The following is a 22,492-nucleotide window of genomic DNA, read 5'->3' as shown; positions in this document are numbered from 1 at the left end:
GTTGGAGGGTGGTCTGGTCAACAGAGTTTCAACAAAATGACTAAGTGTGTCAGTGAGTGAACTTGTGAATACATGACCTTGTCAACACACACTCAACATAAATTGACGACAAGACATCTCGAATAAAGAAGACAACATGCGCTCAGTGTCACTAAATGTGGAACTGTCTAATGGTGAAAGCGAGAAGTGCGACACTTTGGATAGACCTTCGAACATCTGTGATGACACTTGCATGACAATGCTTACAACATCATGTGTGAGTGCGATAAATTTTTACATAGCGAACACAACTCAAACACAAACCTTCAACATCACCAAAATAAGGTCACAAGCATGGCATAGAAATCAACATGTCGAAGACGACAGTTGGTCAAACGAGTGAAAAGAAAGCAAGACATGTAGAGGAAATACATGAGATGACTTTTTGTCTTTGTGTACATGAATGTTACTAATGACGAGATGATATGAAAATGACAAGAAGTCCTGCAAACTCAATCACGAGGTGTACTTCGGAAGGTTTTCTTTACTTACCATATTTACCCTCAAGATGATCATCCATTTGACGGAGTTTTCATACGGTCCTGATATTTTCCTTTACTTGGTCTCTTGCTCCTTCTCCTCAACTCCTTGGGAGTGATCTCAACATGTCACCTTTTCCTATAGTCACTAGGCAATGCATCACTGTGGTTTTAGCGGGAAGTGATTGCTATCGGAATGAGGCCCTGGGAGGCCTATCTACGCAGTTTCTTCATGCAAGACTGACAGGACAACTTGGAAAAAATTACGCAGTTTTGAGGCTTAGGACGCTGCTACGGGATGGGGTTCCGGGGAGGACTCCTCCCCACAATTTCTGAATGCTGGCAGCTGCACTACTCTGTGCATTTCTAGAGAGCAGTGTTCGCTACCTGACTGCTTTGGGCATTTTTGGAGAGCACTGATGGCTACCTGACTGTTATGACATTTTTGTGCCATACAAATCCAAGCATTAAATGTCCATAAACCAAGGGCTCCTAAGTCCCTAAAAGTGTTGTTCTAACCCCTAAAGGAACAAGGTCAACAAATTACAGCTTCTCCCAGAAGTTCTCCATGAAAAACTACTCAAAATTGGTCAAAACAGGATCATTGCAGCTGCTCCACTGGCTAGGTGCGTTGCATCTCACCCAAATGCACTGTGAGGGTGCGTTTCATTTCAAAACTCCCTTCTGTGGGGTGCGATGGGTGAGAAATGACAAATGGCAGTGTCATTCCGCGAGGTGGAGAGGCAATGGAAGCTTCCAGAATATTCTCCTGTGACACTTGCCTCACTGAATTCGACCAAGGATGAGTAAGAGGCCCTCAGTCTCTAAGTGGAAGCAAGAACTGACAGAGAGAAGACACTAATCAAATCACAAGCTGACTCATCCTCCTTACAGATATCTATATATGGATCCCTCATCCCAGAGATCCAGATGCTAGAATTTTGCATATTGTAAGGAATTGTTGTTGGTTTCTAGAGACAAACATCAGATTGTTGGGTGATCTAAGCTTTGTTTTAGGTGAAGAGGGGCTTCTTTGCTTGGAGGTTGATGCTGGGTCGGAACCACTGGTTGTAACTCCGCCTGGATCTTTTCTTGTTTATCAATGAAAGCTATTTGAGTTTTCCTCCATTCTTTTGTATCATTGATGCTTGTTACATTTGTATGGTCAATTTAAATCTGATCCTAAATTGTTTATGACTATAGATCCATGTCTTTGTATAGTGCTATGCTTCTGTGATCTTATAGGTACTTTGTGAAGCTGGGCGTGCAAGGGAGCAGGTAGCTAGGGACTATCAAAGAAGAGAAGGATCGAATCGAAATATTAGCGCAAGACAGAGGTTGGTCTTTCTATTCCTCTCTATCTATAATTCATAAAGGAAATACAAAAGTAGTTTTTTCTCTGTTTGTTTCTAAGGAAACTGTCACACCTTAGTGGGATAGAGAAGTTCTATATAGACACTTTTCCCTGTAACAAAATGGCGACTCCACTGGGGAATGTCTAATTAGTTTGTTTGTGTATCATTCTTTGTTGTTTGTTTCATAAACTTACAAGTAGCATTCGAACTGCATTTGCCATAACAAATGCAAAGTAGATAACTGCCGCTTCAATCCATTCACTGGATCTGTTTATGATTTAAACAGCTGATTCACAAACTATCTGATTGCCGTTGTGATAGCTCTTAGATCCTCCTTAGATCTACCCCTGATTGTTGCATTACTGATTGCTTTTTACTCGGCCAAAAACCAAGGACTGAACTGCAAACTGTAAACCGGAACCCGGAAAGAGTCTCGTTTCTGGCCCAGCGCAGGTACTGTTCAGAGATTCTAAATTTCAGCGCACTTCCCGAAGGGACAACCTGCGTTGCATTTCAGATTCTCTGTGTTACAGGTGCGCTGATCAGACTAGCTCTATGCAGCTGTGGTTCCTGTGCTTCATTCTTTCCAGTTCTATCCCTGAATTTTGCTGCCTGTGATCAATATATGTCTGTTTGAAACCCATTTTCCTTGTTTTTATTCTGCCTCCTTTGTACAAAAGAACTGTAGATGCTTTTGTGTGTTTGTTTATTCGTTTACAGTTTTCCTTTGCAAAAGTAGCATAGTCGTACTATCGTCCTTCGATTTGAATCTGTCGCAAGTGTCGATTCCGATCATAGGAGAAAGTTTGATTGCTGTTGATGGTCGATTATCCTGTTACTATTGCCTTTGGTCTGAATTTGTAATTTTATAATGTCAAGAACGAGTGTTCATTTCAAAATCGTAAGGTGTCGTAATCATCTCTATTTTTTATTTCGAAAAAGAGCTTGTTTATATTTGTCGCTTGAAAAGAAATTCAGATTTGTATATCAACTTTATTTTTAGCATCAATACTAAGAAAGTCGAAAAAAATACATGCATGTGCATTTGCATATAGACAGTCTGCTTGGCTTGATTTAGGAAAGTGCATTTACAGTGTGCTCTTTGCTCTTTGTGAAAAGATTTTGTCTTTCTTTTCCCTAGTAGCTAGGATTTTCATTGCACAAAAGAGATAAAAAGTTTGTTTATCATCTTTAGATTGCATTTTAGGAATTACATCTACATCTCGTGGTCAACCCGAAAGGAAAACTTCATAAACAAGATCAACTTAAAATAAATTCAATGAATCTAAAAACACTTTGGAACTTAACGCACAACATTTAGAGGTATAGGCTAGAGACGTATTCCGGCATCGTAAAGCCTCGTAACTGTTTTCCTCACTGATGGTTGGGTGATTCCTCCATTTTGAGACGATAAGTGCCAGTACGGACTTGTGCTCCCACGTACCATCGAGTATATTTTGGGAGACCCCTATAGGCTTAAATCCTTTATCCATAGGAAGCCGTGTCTGCCGCCTTATCGATCACAATGCACTGAACACGGCATTCGGGAAGATTGACTGCCGTACTATAAAAAGTATTCTGCAGTTTTGCGATTGGTTTGGTACTCCCTCTACCTAGATCTTCAAAGCAGTCCCTTTCGTTCATTTTCAGACTCCTTAACGGAAGAGGTCCATCTGAGCACTTGTCACTTCAATCTCATTAAAAATCGAAGGCAACTAGAGTCATCTTTTGTTTTTTCTCGACTCTTAAAAACTGAAAAAACAAGTTGTGTCAAAGCTTCTAAAAATTTATTTTAAACGGAATATTCATTACCCCTTTCCTACGTTGATCTTGGGTTGAGAAAATGGAGTCCACCAACCAAGGAATTCCCCTAGGAGGAAATCCTAGTCCCTTCTCCTCTTGGGGAGATGTTGGTGCACCCCATATGGCCACATTGTCGCTTCCAGGACTGACAATTGGTTTGCATGTATGGCTCTTCTCAACCTCTGTCGTTAAGAACACCACTATTCCTGAACAATCGAATCAGGAACTAGACGAGTCCAGAGTTACCCACCAACCTTCTACTTCCTCTAATTCTTCCTCTCGTCCTTCCTCTTCGCTTGATGGGGCTGGTAAAGCCAAAAGTCAAGTTCCTAAGGAGAAGAAGGAAAACAAGAAGAAAGAGAAGAAGAAGAAGGAGCCAAAAGTGAATGGGGGCAAACAAGTGTCGTCTAACAAAAATCCACACACTGCACCGACCAGGCCTAAATCGCCATGTGTCATTTGCAAAGGAGACCACTTTCACAGAGATTTTCCTTGCATCCCTCAAATCTTAAGGGACTGGTCTCCTCGTTTGCACAACCCGGTGTCGTCAACCTCTGATGATCATGTTGAAAACACACTGTCAACTAGTGAAAGTGAAGCCCCAGGACAAAAAGGAAAATATAGATTTCCTTGTAAACTGTGTGAAGGCGATCATGTCGTCCACCGTTGTCCCTTCTTAGACGAAGCTAAAAGACTTTTGGATGATCGTCCGGTTTCACCGTTACAGCTTCCTCCTGGATATAAAAAACTCTTGCCGAGTCCGTTACTAGCTGAAAATCCGGCTGACCCGCTCAGGTGGTCGGCCAAAGCATCTGTCATTGAAGATGAACCATCTGAATCCATACCAGACGAAAGTCAAAAGGTCGAGGCGGCAGTTGACTCGGTCTTGCCTTCAGAGGTTCCATCTTCAGATGATACAATCACTGAAGAGAACAAGGATGACACCATCCAAATTCTTTTCATAAGCACAGAGTCCAACGAACATGGGGGCAATTTACCCATTCCTGTACCGCATGAAGGAAGTTCGTCAGAGTCGTACCCGACCGTCTATTCGGTTCCACCTCCAAGCAACCTAGTTGTCTCCTTCGATTGGAATCAACTAGGCAGACCCCGTTTACCAGCTAGTATACCATTCTGAATTATTGTTCAAATATATAGAATGGTTATGGCTGGTACCATCATAGATGAGGGGGCTTCTATGAGTATCATTTCCTCAACTGCTTGGAAAGCGCTTGGTTCGCCATCGCTTTTGCCTGAGATGAGAAATTTGACAAGCTTCGATAAAGGAACCAGTCGACCGTTAGGGATCCTTCCCGATGTGCCCATAACATTGAGAGGGAAAACCGTTCACATGAACGTAATGGTAGTTCAAGGACCCCTGGATTACAATCTACTCCTTGGACGAGACTATATTTATTGCATGGGAGTAATTGTCTCCTCACACTTTAGAGTAATGTGTTTTCCACACGATGGAAGAGTGGTCAAGCTCGTGGACCAGCTTTCATTTCTCGGATCATACGGAGCAAATAGTCATATACCATCCCTGAATGGTCTTTTCACGCAAGAAATGTCTCAATTTCCAGTCCGTCCTCCCGATGAGCGCGAGTGATTCGGAGGGATATGACTGAAACCCAGGGGGCATGCACCCTGGCCTGCTTCGGCAGGAAAAATTCGGGTATAGGGTAGGTTTCCGCGAGAGAATATGACCTCCATACTCCCGTCCGTGATTGGAAGGGGGAGTTGGACTGGAACAAGATTCTCTTGTCAAAGTTATGTGAGTTTGCGAGCACCGTCGCTCACCTTTGTTTATCTCAGTAGACATCGCCGAAGAAGTGTTTTGTTTGCGTTGTGAATAGAACAACCTTTGGGTAACCTGTAAGAGGTAGGCCTCTCTCGGTAAAACAAATGTTTTAACGGACTAAAGAAGGGGTAACCTTGAAACTCTGTTTTATACCTGGGGGCATGCAAACCTTTTGGAATGCAAGCGAAGAGCGACTATTTATTCTTTTTAATTTTTAGGACCTCTATCCCTTTAAACTCGTAGGATTGGTCGTTTCCTAACTTGCATAAAGAAAGGATGTGGGGCAAATCTCTAAAAGTTGTCGTTTTTATATGAGACATTCTTATCACAAGACTGGATTAATTGAGTAGTTTTAGCACATAGTTCAAGCTCGTTAAAAAATAAACATAAGACATGAGCAAATGTTTCCACCCACGTTTAAGCTCGTTAAAAAATGAACTATTCCCCGGTAGATAACCATCGTGAATGTAGTACTTCAGCCATTAAAGCCTTGGTCGTGTTTGCACCGTCACCTCCACTTTTCATTGGCCGATCATTCACCTCCATTTGATTGTTTACCCATTTTGAGGAACAGCTGTGAAGAGTGATTTCACTAGCCATCCTTGTGACACTGCCGTGATTGGAAAATTCCAAACCTTACTTGGAATCGACTGCTACCCGTTTTATCACTCGTTCCTCAAAAGAAGAGTCTCCTTTAAGCTCTTTTTAACTGACTCGTAAAATATGAAAACATTGCCGAGCCATTTGCCTCTCCAGCTCGTTAAAGGGACAGGAAGTGCTATCCCTCCTCTAGATTTTAATCTTTTTGGACCTGAGGGATTATTACACAAAAAGATCGAGCGCTTGTTTTGTTCGGCTCGTTAAAACTATCGAAAATTCATCCCTTCTATATTGTTTTATACTTTTTCTGACTTAAGGGATTAGATGACGAAAAAGGAATTTTAGAGTTACCTTTACGTCCCTTTTCAGACTCTCTAAAATTGAAAAGGACCGAGTTATCTTTGTCGTTAAACTCGTTAAAAATATTAATAGCGACAAACTTGTCTTTAGACGAGAACGAGTTTCACTATCACTAGGCTCGTTAAAACATAGCGATGGGTTTGCCCGAAGGGCAAATTATAGAACAAGCATATGTTATCCTCCTCAAGCTTGACAAAAATAAAGAGGTATTGGTCAACAATGACTGGGGAAAAATTGGGAAGAAAACTCAAAGAAACTTTGTTGGTAGCAAGTCGCTCTTGAACATGACACTTCCACTCCGTGTCCGAGTCGGGTTGGGTTGTTTCATTCACCGGTCACATCACCATGGTCACGCCATACCATCCACATTTGGGGTTAATGCTACCAATCCATCACATCAGTGTCGCCGATATGTTCAAGAGAAGTCATCCAGAGAAGTCACCTGTGTCTCACCCACTACCATACATTATACTCCATTCTTTCATGACCGCCACCCTGAACCTTATATCACCAGATCGTTTTCACCTCCATCAAAATCATTTGCTCTGTTCCGTGTCATTGATGTGGGATTCATTAAGGCCCCCCTATGATAGATCACTTCTTGTCGACATCAGCTCATTATCCAAGAAGTTAATCTAGGAAGACCCCATTCAGTACTTTGAAGCTTGCATGCCTCAATGGCAAGTTTCTCACTTCCGGCGACAAGTTTACATCAATGGCCTTCGACCGAAAGATTTTGCGTGGTGTTCGACGCCAAGTCCTTTATTCACACCACGTGAATTGTACTACAGTACCTTGAGGGTCATTATCATTATTGGTGATTCCTCTCACGCTTGTTAACAGTGTACATCATTGACTGGTAATCAAGCGATGTCTTTCCATGTTCGACTTCAGAACATTTCTCACATGGATCGACTTGTACGTCGAGTGAAGATCGGATGAGATTGAAGACCCCAGATCTAGTTTCATCCATCCGAGCTGCGATATATATTCAGGGAAATAAAGACATTAAATGTATAGCATTGCAGCACAGATAATCATCCTACCAAAAGGATGATGGCTCTATCAGAATCATCAGTCTACACTCAGATGGTTGTTTGTCCTATGTACATGAAAATGAATTTATAAAGTTGAGCATGGGAATGCCCGCCTCAGCTAGATCATGAAAATATTATGAAGATAATGTATCGTATTGTATCTTATTATAGGTCTCCTCCCAGCATTGAAAGAACTTCGGATCCTCATAATAAAGAATTTCACCCAACACCAAAAGGTTAACGGCCTCATACTTTAGGGGGCAACTGTTATAGACATTTTTGTGCCATACAACTCCAAGCATGAAATGTCCATAAACCAAGGGCTCCTAAGTCCCTAAAAGTGTTGTTCTAACCCCTAAAGGAACAAGGTCAACAGATTACAGCTTCTCCCAGAAGTTCTCCATGAAAAACTACTCAAAATTGGTCAAAACAAGATCATTGCAGCTGCTCCACTGGCTAGGTGCGTTGCATCTCACCCAAATGCACTGTGAGGGTGCGTTGCATTTCAAAACTCCCTTCTGTTGGGTGTGATGGGCGAGAAATGACAAATGGCAGTGCCATTCCGCGAGGTGGAGAGGCAATGGAAGCTTCCAGAATCTTCTCCTGTGACACTTGCCTCACTGAATTCGACCAAGGATGAGTAAGAGGCCCTCAGTCTCCAAGTGGAAGCAAGAAATGACAGAGAGAAGACACTAATCAAATCACAAGCTGACTCATCCTCCTTACAAATATCTATATATGGATCCCTCAACCCAGAGATCCAGAGGCTGGAATTTTGCGTATTGTAAGGAATTGTTGTTGGTTTCTAGAGACAAACATCAGATTGTTGGGTGATCTAAGCTTTGTTTGAGGTGAAGAGGGGCTTCTTTGCTGGCAGGTTGATGTTGGGTCGGAACCACTGGTTATAACTCCTCCTGGATCTTTTCTTGTTTATCAATGAAAGCTATTTTAGTTTTCCTCCATGCTTTTGTATCATTGATGCTTGTTACATTTGTATAGTCAATTTAAATATGATCCTAAATTGTTTATGAATATAGATCCATGTCCTTGTATAGTGTTATGCTTCTGTGATCTTACAGGTACTTTGTGAAGCTGGGCGTGCAAGGGAGCAGGTAGTTGGGGACTATCAAAGAAGAGAGGGATCGAATCGAAAGATTAGCGCAAGATAGAGGTTGGTCTTTCTATTCCTCTCTATCACTACAACAAAACCAGCGATTTGCGCCAGATTTTAGTGCATTTTTTTTGTAATTGTGATGAGCAACCTGACGCTAAATCTGGCTCTATTGTACAATTTTTAAAGCATCCTTTTTTGCACCTGATTTTGCATCCTTTTTCACGCTAGATTTTGCATCATTTTTTACACCAAACTATGCATCATTTTTTGCGTCAAATTTTGAACCAAAATTTGCATCTTATTTTATGACAGGTTTTACTTCTAGTTTTGTGTCATTTTTTGCATCTATTTTTCATTCTCTTTTGCTTCCTATTTTGTGTCATTCTTTGCTTCCATTTTTGCACCATCATTTGCATCAAGTTTACACTATATTTTGAATCCAATTTAACGTCTTTTTATGCATCCATTTTGTGTCAGTTTTTGCATCTAGTCTTACGCCAGGTTTTGTATCTAGTCTTACACTAGTTTTTGCTTCTATTTTTGCACCAGCTTTGGTGCCTATCTTTGCACCATGTGTTGAATTTGATTTAGCACCAAATTTTGCATCCATTTTTGTGCCCATTTTTGCATCTTTTTTTGGACCATTTTTTACATCCACATTTATGTTTGATTTGTCTCCATTTTTCCCATCTCATTTTGCACCATATTTTGCGTCATTTGTTTCATCCAATTTTGCATCATTTTTAACACCATCTCTTGCATCTAATGTTACAACATTTTGAGCATCCAAATTTGTATTTATATTTGCATCTTATGTTGAGTCATGTGTTGTGTCCACCTTTGCATCTTATTTTGTGTCTAATGGTACATTCAATTTAGAGCCATTTTTTACGTCTACTTTTGTATTTGTTTTTGCACCAAGTTTTGCATCCAATTTTAAGCTATTTTATGCCCCTTTTTGCACCATTTTTTTATGTCTACTTGTGTCCAATGTTGCACCATTATTTACACCGACTTTTTCATCCAATTTTGCATTTTTTTGGTGTCTAGTTTTACATCGTTTTCACCATCCAAATTTGCATCTTTTTTTGCCTCATTTTGTGTCCACATTTGCATATAATTTTGTGTCTGAGTTTGAGCCTAAATTTGCATGTGATTAGGAATCATTTTTTACATCCAATATGGCATCCTTGGTTTCACCTTTTTTCAGCCCCATTTTGCATCTTGTTTTTTGTCTTTTCTTACATCTTTTTTTTTTCTTTTTTTGCACCCAAGTTTGCATCCCAAATTTACACCATTATTTGCAGGAGTAGTCTACCTAGGCGGTAGAATGGCCCGTTTTCCCAGGGGAGGGTGGCGGAGAAGCGGAGAAGGAGGGTGGCGGAGCTAGGGGAGGGTGGCGGAGGACGGAGACATTCGTGGTGGCCGGAGCCGGACGATTTTCCGGCCGGTGACGGAAAACAGGCCATTCTACCGCCTAGGTAGACTACTCCATTGATCAATTATATCATTACTAGATTCAATGACTAATTATATCATTATTTAGCATAGTGAACTTTCATATATACTAAGTCAAATGATCAATTATATCATTGTTTAGTATGGTGAATAATTTTAAATTTATGGAAAAAATAAATTTTTAAATTAAACAAGCACTGCTATTTATGATATTAAAATAAATAAAACACATGAACCTTTTCTTGGTGGTAAAAAATAAACGATAAAACACACTTTAAATACAAAAAGCTGGGTATTTTTTACCCATCAAAAAAATCTTGGAAATTTTCATTAAAAATCGTTACCCAGCAAAGCTTTTTAATATAAAAGTTTTCGGAATTTCGTTTAAAAATTTGTACAGATCCTTTTAGAAGTAAAAAAAAACTTTAAATTCCCTGGAAGAAATGCACATTTTGTGCATCGAACGGAAGTAACCACAAAACCAAATTTGGGTCATGTTTAACCTCTCATAACTTATGGGTTAGATAGGTTAGCTTTCTATGAGCCTCACTTTAACTAAAAATAAAATATTCTGAATTTTTACGCTGGTTAAACGTGATTGTTGGTGATTTAGAAAAAAAGGTCACCACAAACCAAAGAACACTCGTTGCAACACCGGTGAAGATTGTATGATGATTTTTTTCATTTCAGCCTCCATTTAATTTTGGTTGTTAACTAAACCAACTTCATCATCTGTGAAATAGGAGGAGAAGAGCCTAACATTATATTAAATACAGAAAAGCCCCCTCTCCCTGTCACAATTATCAGATTAACTATATGCAGAGTGGGATTTGCTGCCCTTCTTAGAATCTTCCATAGAGATTCAAGAACGAGCCCGCAAAGAAAAGTATATCGATGATCTCGAGTAATGATCACAGATAAATGCTTATAACTGGCAGCAGCACCACGTACAATTCACAATAACATGTGGTAAACTGAACAACAGCAAACAAACAAACAATATGCTTTTGTGTTTGTGGAAAAATCTCAAAGCCCAAATGCAGAAAACATGGTGCTATCCCATGACGAAATCAAAATAAGGATCAAAACTTGTTTATACAACGTCTGACACAACTAAAAAATCCCATCTTCCTAACACAGTGCCTTTCTCAGCGTCCGTGAGACTAGCTGGCAAGCATCCATACTCAGATCTACTGCTGCTGCCAAGGCCACAAAGACTGCAGCATCTTCCATACAATTAACATGTCTCATGGCTATTTGTACAACGGGCTTGCTGCATTGACGTTCTCCCTGAACAGTAGAACTCATCACAAAGCCTTTATAAACAGGATAGGGGAACTGGCTGAAAGAAAAATCTCCACTGCTGTGAGGACTTGCAACAGGAGAATTGAGGGATGAACATCCTGACCGTCCATTACCCATGTCAATCAGAAACTTCCCTCCCTTCTGGGAACTGATCACTGATTCTGCAATCAATATCCCATTATTCATGCCAACCAATCCACAGCCCTCTGCCACAAGCTCAAATCTGCAGCCCAAACCGTCACTACCGCCGCATTCTTTCCAAGCTTCCAGTCGACCCCATGGCGTCCAACTGCCTTCTCCCATATGTCTAAGAATAAGCCAAGCTCCAGGGTTAGAGCGGCTAACCCTATCTGTACCAACTGAAGGAACAAAAGGAGTTACCATTGATGCAGCTGCAACTGGAGACCCAGAAAGATCATGTATCATAACCAACCATCCTTTCTGTACCCTTATATCTCTCTCCCGACTACTACTGCAGGAGCTTAACCAGCCCCTATTACTTGAGTCACATTGGATCGATCTGTGACAGATAAAAAGTTGTAATCAGAATCAAAAGAAATCAACAAATACAAAAACAGTCTCTAAACCCCTGCTAATAAAACAGAACAAGAACATGCAACCATCCACAGAAACATCTACATACAAAGGAAAAACAAAAAACAGACAACAATCCCTTCATACAATCCAAAACATGACAATCTCTTTCCACAACAGAAACGCACTCTCATGGTACAAAACCTTAAAATCTGCTAAAGCAATTCAACTTTCAAATTTCAAATTTCAAACAAACCACCTCCAATATCCTCCACAAAGTTTACATAAAAAAAACATATAAGACATCACCAGGTTTGCTACGGTGGTTAGCTCTTAGAATTTAATCTAAACTGCAGGACAGTCTGACATTAAATATCATAATGGGCACTCTCAACAACCCATTTCCTTAAAATCTGCTAAAGCAACTAAAATTTCAAATTTCAAACAAACCACCTACAATAGCCTGCACAAATTTTTTTTAAAAAGGACGACATCACCGGGCTTTGTTATGGTGGTTAGCTCTTAGAATTCAATCTAAACTGCAGGATAGTCTGACATTAATTTTGATAGCATATATACAAATTTGCATGGGTTTTGATAATGGGTACTCTAAACACCCCATAACTCACAATCTACGCCAGAAGACAGCCAACATTCCACCTGATCCAGTCATTTATTCAAATTTTAAATTTATGGTTTGATTGGGAGTGGACCACTGGATTTATAGATCAGAAAAGTCACTGGAAATGGGGGCATTTGAGTGTCTAGTATAAGGGCTCGGTTAGATGGTGAAGTGGGAGTGCTTCATATCCCTGTCAAGGTTCACATCCGAGTCAATGTCATCCCTCATGCGCTGTCTTGCTCAAGAAAGCAGGCTACTTCGAGTGGTTAAGCCCAGTTGCATGTATGGATGACTTTGGCAGAATAAGATACCCACCTAGGTGAAGAATTTCTAAGCCATCTACATTCAATTGGAATATTGTCAGATTGGGAAAATGCACACTTGCCACACATTGATACCAATAATAATAGAAAGTCAATTGTAATATTGCCAAACTGTGAAAGGTGCTCTTGCCACATATTGATGGCAACAATAATAGAAAGCATATTGTGATAACAAATAAGGGATTTAAATTTCACACTAGCGTTCTTTTTCATTCAATTCAAAAGGAAATCCTGTATACCAATCTCTAGCTACATACAAAGGAAAAACAAAAAACAAACAACAATCCCTTCATACGATCCAAAACATGACAAACTATTTCGACAACAGAAACACACTCTAATGATACAAATCCTTAAAATCTGCTAAAGCAGTTCAAACTTCAAATTTCAAACAAACCACGCACAATAGCCTCCACAAATTTTTATGTAAAGCAGTTCAAATTTCAAACAAACCACCTACAATAGCCTTCACAGATTTTACATAAATAATATATAAGACATCACCGGGGTTTGCTATGGTGGTTAGCTTTTAGAATTTAATCTTAACTGCAGGACAGGTTGACATTAAATATGATAGCATATATAGAAATTTTGCATGGGGTTTGATAATGGGCACTCTAAACACCCCATTTCTTTAAAATCTGCTAAAGAAATTCAAATTTCTAAGTTCAAACAAACAACCTACAATAGCATACACAAATTTTACATTAAAAAAAAATATAGCAAAATAACAAACAGAAAAAAGACACCACCGGGTTTGTTATGGTGCTTAGCTCTTAAAATATAATCTAAACTGCAGGACAGTCTGACATTAAATATGAGAGCATATATACCAATTTTGCATGAAGTTTGATAATGGGCACTCTAAACACCCCATTACCCGCAATCTATGCCAGAAGAAAGCCAACATTCAACCTGATCCAGTAGTTTATTCAAATTTTAAAGTTATGGGTTGACTGGGAGAGGACCACCGAATTTATAGATCAGAAAATTCACTGGAAATGGGAACATTTGTGTGTCTAATATAAGGGCTTGGTTAGAGATGTTGAAGTGGGAATGCTTCATATCCCTGTCATCCGACTCAATGTCATCCCTCATGGGCTGTCTTGCTCAAGTAAGCAGGCTGCTTCAAGTGGTTAAGACCAGTTGCATGTTTGGGTGACTTTGGCAGAATAAGATACCCACCTAGGTGAAGAATTTCTAAGTCATCTATATTCAATTGAAATATTGCCAGAATTGGGAAAATGCACACTTGCCACACAATGACACAATGATAACAATAGAAAGTCATTTGTAATATTGCCAAACTGGTAAAGGCACGGTTGCCACACATTAATGGTTGATAATAGAAAGCATATTGTGAAAACAAATAAGGGATTTAAATTTCACGGTAGCGTCCTTTTTCATTCAATTCAAAAGAAAATCCTGTATACCAAGCTCTAGAGATTCTGCACAATGTAGTTGAGAGTAAATAATGCGTAGCTAAGAATCAGAGCACCAACCGTGATCTAGAATTCCTGTCGCGGCTAAACTTGTAGCTGAAAATTGGTTGCCGAATATTGCCCTGAATCTGCAAGACCTGCGGACTGCACTCGGGCTCGCCGTCAAACTGGAAAACAAACCTTGGCTCAGGCTCTGCCCGGACGTTCAAGTGAAGCTGAGGTCCCGCTTTCGAATCTCCGGCTGAGCTTTTTCCCAATAGACACCCGCTTTCGGAAAACCTATAAATTTTTTAACCCTCAAACCCATTGGGTTGACCGTGTAAGTATGTCTGGCTGGATGGCTTGGCGCTAATAACTAGCAAAATTACAACATTCTGACAGTACGAGAATCAAGGTTTCTGTTATTTTCTTCCCCAGGCAATTGAATTTGTCACTATCAATAGTTATTGAAGAGGGTTGCTATCGGTTATCTTATATTTGGCATACACAGCACATCAAAGGATAATTAGAATGAAACTACCTACAGTTTGAACATCATCTGAGAACGAAGTTTTCATAATAGGAAAATACAAGCTTGTCTTGATCTCTTATCAGTATAAGCTGAAACTCCTTACATCTGCATTCTGTCTAGGTAGGATGTCAACCATCCAGCCAATCCAAGCTGAAGTGTGCTTCTACAACTTCAACTCTCAGCTCCATGAGAGCAGAGCTCTTGACCTGCATCCATTGCTGCCCAATCTGCTCGTCACAGAGAACATGCTTTAGAGATTTCAGTCCTCCAACTGACTGAGGCAGCTTCCTCAAGTGAGAACATTCTCTCATGTCAAGCTCCTTGAGTTTCTTTAGTTGCCCTATTTCCTCTGGAAGTTCTTCTAAGCACTCACATAGCGAAATGTCGAGATATTCCAGCTTCCCAAGTTTTCCAATAGATGCTGGAAGCTCTTTCAGACCTAGACAAGCCAATAACCTTAACATTCTTAAATATATGAGCTTTCCCAAGTCATCAGGTAACTTTTCAAGGAGGTGACAGTTAGTGATAGAAATTTTTTGAAGTGAAGTCATGTCACAAATTCCAGCAGGAAACTCCTCCAAATCACAGCAATGGTCCAAGTTAAAATCTAGTATCAGGGGAAGCTCTAGGCTTGACTGGGCACTGTTGAACCTGGACATATTTCCAAGCCCTTCACATAAGCTCAAAGATAGCTTCTCTAAGTTCAGTAAGGCTCGACTGTGCTCTTGAAGTGGTGCAACAATTAACCTCTCTAAGTGGATAGTCTTAAGCTGAGTGAGAGAAGATAATGCTAGTAGACCATTCACTATGGCTCTCTTGGACCCATAATTTAATACTGTGAGAACCTTCAGTTTTCTCATAGAACTGAAAAACAGTGGAAGAAAGTATTCGCTTGCAGAAAAGTGTAAAATTTAAGCCTCTGCCTCAGAGAAATTCATATTGCACCACTGAGTCTCTTCCATGGCACCTACATAGATAAACCACACATGCAAAGTTCAATTAGAACATATGGGTTATTGAACATACTATGAAATCACTTTCTAAGATTTTTGACATAATGGCCAACACCTAGAAATTTGTTTGTGATCACTAGACGTAGATCACGCAGTGATCAGCTATTGATTATAAGGTAAGATTCGCAAGTGACATGGACATGTAATCTTGAGCACAAACTAAATATTGTATGTGAATGCAGGTCGTTTATATGCTGGTAGATCAACAGCAATAAATGTTTTACCCTGAATTTAATTGCTTGACACTGCTAGGTAGTTTTTTGCGTAAAAGGAAAGCAGATAATACAAGTATCCAAGGTACATTATTAATTGGTTCATATATATTTTTTCGAAAACATAAAAAACTGTTATTAAACGTAAAAATATTAGCAGAAGCTTTTAGAGAATTTGGTGATTGGATAGTGCAGTTTGGTAGGAAATGCTTAGAAAATAAAAACTTCATTATAAACAGCCCCAAAATATTTTATTCACAAGGTTCTCTGGTTTCTAGGCCTGGCCCATGACAGCCTGCCTGCATCCTTTGTTGGTTCAACTTCTTGCTTAGCAGGAAAGACAAGGGCTAGGGAAAAGAAACAGAAATTCCGAATGCAGTGCTTTTGGCTCCAAATGCTTCAAACAAATAAATACATACACTTTAAGCAGGCTGCTAGAATCACCCACCTGTGGAAACGGAAACTATTTGAGCATCAAATGCTTGATCCTCAGGCAGCTTACATTTTCTTGGCAAATTGTGCCCCTGACTAGGCATAAGCAACCTCTTCCTATGAACTATACTGTCTCGGGAAGCCAAATATATGGCCAAATGTCGCATTACATTGTGCTGAGAAAAGTACAGCTCAGAGGCACTTCCATAATTGATGGCTGGTCTGCTATTACATCCAATTAAGAAGAAAACACAATGTATAAGATAAAGGAAGCCATGATCAAAGAGCCTAGCACAACAAATAGTCGAGAAGGAACTTACCCGAGATTGCTTATCAAATTCAACAGATTTCTACTTGCAAAGGCACTTACCTGAGATTGCTTGTCAAATTCAACAGATTTCTACTTGCAAGTTCTAACAAGATGACGAAAGCATCTTGCCAGTCCATTTTTCGCACATAAACCCAAATGTCCAATAATGATTCAGCACAAATTTTTCTATCCTCTGGAAATGATCCCAAGTCTAAGAAGCAAACCCTTGTTTCCTCATCGAGGACATCAATACTAGTTTCCAAGACTCTAAGAAGCCCTTGTTTGTGATAATCTGAGATTGGTTCCCCATTTAAGAGCTTGTTCTTGGCTCTCTCCCATGCCGGGAGAGGCTGACCATGCAAAGAGCTTCCGATTACCTTCAAAGCAAGTGGAAGGCCTTTACATTCTGCTTGCACCTGTGGTTCATACATTAACAACTATAAGTGGAAATTCTATAGATGGACCTTACCAAGTACGGCATTGTCTTACAGGACTCGACCAAGTTGCATATAAACTTGTCGAGTTATACCAATTTTGACCAATCTGACTGATTCTTTCAGTGGCTAGTTTGAATTGGCTCTTTTTTGGTCAAGAGAAGTCAAACTTAGGAGAGTTTGGAAGACTCAGTGGAGTTTTGTATCTATATGGACTCTTGGTAACAACAAATATAAATACCACAACAAACTGCAAGCCATTTGGGATACCCAGGTTTCCGTAGTCTCAACTGAAGAAAGGCTTCATAAAAGAGGCTTTACAGAAGTTGCATCTATTATGGGGATTCGGAAGATGTTGGCTATGTTTCTTGTACGTGCCAATTTGTTAAGAAGGTCTGGTCTTGGTTAGAAAGAGTTTTTACATGTATATTATGCCACAATTTTACTGGTAGAGCGTTCTTCCGGAGATCCTGGATGTTACCACAACCCTGTCTGGAGTGCTTCACAGGTAAGGATGTTCACTCTCTACTACCTATGGCGTAAAATGTGTGTCAAAACGTTTGAAGATTCGTCAAAGATAGAATAACTAAAATTCGTAAATTCTTCATTTTGAACTCAAAAGTGATTCAATGTTCAACGCATCTGATTGCCATAAGAAATTACTGTGAAAAGCCACATTAAGGAGCAAGATCTCAAGGATTTGCTCTACTAGAATCAATAGCGAGATCTCATGGACTTGCTCTACTTGCATTTATGGGTAGGAGGAAGGCTTATTTGATGTGAAGATAACTAATTATGTACTCTTACAGGGATAGCAATCATATCCCTTTTAGTTGCAGGGACAAAAGAGAGGTGCATTCTACAGTTTGGGTAGGGGTAAGGGTGATCCATCAACTTTTGCATGTGTCTGTGTGATAGTATAATGAATTTAGACAGAGCATTGGTTGTATTGAACATGGACACTAACACAAACCTATCTAAACACAGGTCTGAGGTTGTGAAGGATGCATTTCTCAACGTAGAGACATGCAACTTCCGACTTCACAACCTCTAGGTGCATCTCAGACCTGGTTGGATCTGCTTCTGTTAGTAATATAAGTATCAGATTTTAGCAAAAACAAGAGTAAAAGAAAATATAAACAAGATATTGGCTTTTGCAGCAGCTACCCTGGAACCAAAGGAAAAACGAAGTACCTTTTAGGAGAGAAAAATGGTTTCAAAAGATGGAAACCCTAGTTACCTTTAATTTCTTGATCATTGAAGAGAGCTAACGCCAGAGTTGTTTTGCCAAGCCCTCCCATACCTTGCACCCCAACAACTGACACCTCTTGCTGGAGCAGTATTCTCTTCAAATTCGAAATGCTTTTCTCCAACCCCAGTACAAAATCAGACTTTATTGATAATTTATAACTACAGGGAGCCTCATCAACAGCTCCATCAAACAGGTCTTCTACTCCCATTTGTTGAAGCATCATGATATTCTCATGGGGATCATTGCTGACCTCGGCCACATATTTTCACATTCTTTCAGTCATCTCGCTCTCATCCACTAACCCCACCTCGTACAAATGGTGAAAACTCTTGAGCTCTGTTATGAGATTCTTCAAATCAAGCAATATATGGGGAGGCATTTGGCACTGAACGAAGCCACAAATCTCCTTCTCCAGCTGCTGAATTCGAGAAGTATATCTGAGGTTGTGAAAAGTAATAAAATGGCTGGTTTTCTCACACTGTTTTACCAGCTCAACGCCAGGCTTCTTGTTTCAAACTTTACCTTTTTTCAAAAATGCTAATTTCATAGTGAAAAACAGTAAATACATTTTTTTATTTTCACATCACTAGTTAAGTGGATATATAATGTTTTTGGTTCTTGGTTAGGTTGGAAAATATTTATAATAATATAATTTTATGGTTGTTGTTTAAGTTTATTAGGTGTTATTAAAACAATAAATACATTTTTTTTATTTTCACATCACTAAAGAAGTAACTATATAATGTTTTTGGTTATTGGTTAGGTTAGAAAATATTTATAATAATAATAATATAATTTTATGGTTGTTGTTTAAGTTTATTAGGTGTAATTTTTTTTAATTTCAATTTAATAATTTTTAAATGGAATAATATGATTTTAATTTGGTTGTATTGAAAATATTTATATGTTTTTACATATAAGGTGGGTGCAAACAAAGGAGAATATATAGTAAGTCTATTTAATAGTTAATAACAAATGTTAATTTCTTAAAATTATATGATAAATTTGAAAGGAGTAGGGTATGTATCTTTTTTCGGGTGAAATATATTAAAATTATTGTGTGAATGGGGTTGTAAGACCCTATATTTTCATCCTGGGAAAATATAGTCCTCTCTTAGCCACTTGCATAGTTTAGATTGTCATAAGCAAAGTAGGTACATTGTCTTAAGATGTAAACATTTCATTTTAAGCAGTGTCATAATGTGGTTTCAGCGAAGCATTAAAAGATGGAATGAGCATGCACATTTGGGATGCTAGTGTTATATTCAGCTTGAGGCATGATTGCACGTCTAACAAGACTCTAACAAGGGTTGCAGAGGAGAGGTTGGGGGATTGTAGTCTCACTTGGAAGTGTATACAAGCAGGTTAAGCCCTATGAGAAGTTGTGAAACAAAATTAAGGGATTTGACAAGTTGCACGAAGGCAACTTAGTAGTGGTACTAAGTGAGCAATCCTTGATTCAACTTGATACTCTCTCCTTGGCACTACCACTTTGTAAGATGGAGAAGAAATGTGAAATAGATGTGCAACCCACTAAAGAAGTTGAAGGTTGTTGTAATGTATATCGGTGGTTATGTCATGATGTGAAAGGAAGTGTTGGAACTTGGAAGGTGATCATTAGAGTAGATTTACCATGGAGTGCAAGGAGGTGCAAGGATCTGATAAGGAGGGAACTACAAAAATCTAACAAGTAGGCCATATTGAGTTAGGATATTACTATTTTGGGACATCCAAAGTTGAAGGTGCATTTTATGGAGGTGCAGTCGAAGTGCTTGGGTGCGTGCCACAGCGTAAGGGTATCTAGGACTTTTAGTGTGTGTTAGTGGTGTTAGTGCATTGTGTTTGATCAACACTAGCTAGAATGTGTTCCATGAAGGAAAAAATCCCACAAATTTGGGATGACTTAACCATTTGGCATTTAAGGTGTGTTATGTCATAGTTTTGAGGAGACAATTAGAACCATCTTAGAGTGTGATGGGTTGTGCCATGGACTTAGGTCCACTTATATGGGTTGAGGTGTAAAGGTACCGTGTGAGTTGAAGAAAATGATTACAATGCTTACCTATATAAAGTGTTTATGATATAAGATTAATAAGTTTTTGTTGGAGAATGGAAGAGGAGGATAAGAAAAGAGAGGCATTAAGGTTTGTTGTAAATCAATCAAAAGGAACGAACTTGTTAATCTTATTGGCAAGATTGTTCAAGTTGTCTCTTCAATAGGAGTGAATTTTGGCTAGGACTAGGTAGTTAAGCATTGATTGGGTACTCTGGAAATCCAAGACCTAACATATCCAAGCTAGTCCATTAAATAGATTCATCTTGGGCAAGAGTTGTTAAGGCTAAGGTGCAAATATCCCCTCTGCTCAAACTATTTAACATGCAAAGTTGGATCTGATTCTTCAACTTGTCTTGACGATGAACCACACTGGTTGGTTCGAAACGCCTAAACAAATTATATATCTTGTGATTTACGCTGGAAAAATTTCTCGTAAACTACACATTAAGAAAGTTTGTGCACTCCTATATGGATAAACATGCTTATTATCTTTCATGAGTTTCATCAAATATTTAACATATTATTCATCCACTTTATTTAGATATTCATCATCTCCAATTAACAAATATACATTAAGCAAGTTCATGCACTCTTATATCGATAACATGCTTATTATTTTTCATGAGTTTCATTAAAGATTTAACTTATTATTCATCAACTTTGGATTTGGCGAGGATGAATTCTAGTATATTACCAAGTGTTTTTTTTTCAATTGTAGTTCTTACTTTCATGATTAATTTGGTTGTAATTTTTACTTCCACGATTAATTTAGTCTAAGTTCTCTAGGTAGTCATTAATGATCTATTCAGTGCTATGTGGGGGTTTTACTTTTCAACAAATATGAAGTATCTATGCTACATTGGGACCTAGTGACCTTGTTGAAAAACCCTAGCAAACATCTTTGAAACCATTTACTAGCACTAGTTGAACTTGAGATATCTCAAAAACTAAAAGGAACAAATAAGGGTTGCTTTGCCAATCCACTCATAACCTAATCCACTTTGGTGTACTTATATTCTCAAAGTGAATCAAATACCAAGAATGATCTATGTCTGCTAAAACCTATAATCACATTGTTTCCCTAATAGCAACTAAAAACTTCTATACCCAGTTGTTGAACTTTTGCAACCAATTATAAACCTTCAACAAGAAGTAGTTTTCTAACGAGAATTATTGCCATATCTTCCTTGGTTTTACGAGGAAAAAGAAATAAAATTTCATTTGTTATCAAAGGTAAACCAAATTCATTATTTGCATACTTCCAAACCTAGGGTTTGGTATCCAAAGTAGATCCTAACCACATCAATGAAACAAACTTTGTTTTTATGTATCATCCAAACATTATGTACAATTACAGACTCACCTCTAATCCATTGTTTATAAAAATGTTGAATATTTTCATACATGATATACTGAACAATTGGACAATGAAAATAGTTGTCATCGCTATTCTTCCATTTATATGCTTTTTGCAACTTATTTGAAAGAGCAATTTTGTCCCAACAATTAGACTTGTAGCATAAAGAACATGGTTAATACATATGATTAGACCAAAAACTAGTTACTACCAAAATTCAACCAAAAAAAATATTACTGCATAAAAATATAATTAAAAACAAAAATTTCCCAAATTAAAAATAAATAAATGATAAACTTTTCTTTACCAAAATTTAGTGATTTTTTTGGTGCTAATACTAACATCACCATTACAACAAGATATTTTTCTAGTGCTAATACTACCATTACAACAAGATATAAGAGGGATATAATGCAAAAAGTTTAATAATAATATGTATGTAGAAGATGGTCTTCAGACTGGTGAATTCATGATAATCAATGGGACTACAGTCAAAATAATTGGATGTTATTTACTTTTTTACATAGATTGTCAAAATAATTGCCTAAATCGGTTTTTTTTAACCAAAGTTTAACAAAAACTTTGCTAGTGCTAACATTAGAACCACCATTACAACAAGATATCTTTCTAGTGTTGACAACAC

The 22,492-nt window shown here is 38.5% G+C and overlaps 3 protein-coding genes across 4 annotated transcripts; all 3 read right to left on the bottom strand.

Moving 5' to 3' along the window:
* Positions 1-11,177: 11,177 nt before the first annotated feature.
* On the bottom strand, positions 11,178-14,894 carry LOC149184233 (uncharacterized). The gene is made up of 3 exons (XM_089415273.1): positions 14,887-14,894; positions 14,333-14,551; positions 11,178-11,871 (listed from the first exon to the last, which is right to left on the bottom strand). The coding sequence occupies exons 1-3, from the start codon at positions 14,892-14,894 to the stop codon at positions 11,178-11,180; spliced, it is 921 nt and encodes a 306-aa protein (XP_089271399.1).
* LOC149184232 (uncharacterized) lies at positions 14,513-15,489 on the bottom strand. The gene has a single exon (XM_089418862.1). It carries the CDS (start codon positions 15,440-15,442, stop codon positions 14,912-14,914), a length of 531 nt encoding a protein of 176 aa, XP_089274988.1. The 5' UTR covers positions 15,443-15,489; the 3' UTR covers positions 14,513-14,911.
* Positions 15,490-15,621: 132 nt separating this feature from the next.
* LOC149184231 (putative disease resistance protein At4g33300) lies at positions 15,622-18,904 on the bottom strand. Of its 2 annotated transcripts, none has more exons than XM_089418860.1 (4): positions 18,425-18,904; positions 16,811-17,166; positions 16,457-16,665; positions 15,622-15,750 (listed from the first exon to the last, which is right to left on the bottom strand). In XM_089418860.1, exons 1-4 carry the CDS (start codon positions 18,440-18,442, stop codon positions 15,695-15,697), a joined length of 639 nt encoding a protein of 212 aa, XP_089274986.1. In that variant the 5' UTR covers positions 18,443-18,904; the 3' UTR covers positions 15,622-15,694. The 2 variants fall into 2 exon arrangements, with proteins under 2 accessions (XP_089274986.1, XP_089274987.1); XM_089418861.1 differs by having other exon boundaries at positions 16,457-16,662.
* Between the last annotated feature and the right edge of the window lie 3,588 nt (positions 18,905-22,492).

Source organism: Pinus tabuliformis, chromosome 3_2, assembly GCF_031772625.1.
Source record: "Pinus tabuliformis cultivar Carrire ecotype Pingquan chromosome 3_2, CPIR1, whole genome shotgun sequence".
NCBI lineage: Eukaryota > Viridiplantae > Streptophyta > Pinopsida > Pinales > Pinaceae > Pinus > Pinus tabuliformis.
The sequence above is the reverse complement of the archived record's forward strand: the minus strand, read 5'-3'. Positions and strand labels throughout refer to the sequence as shown.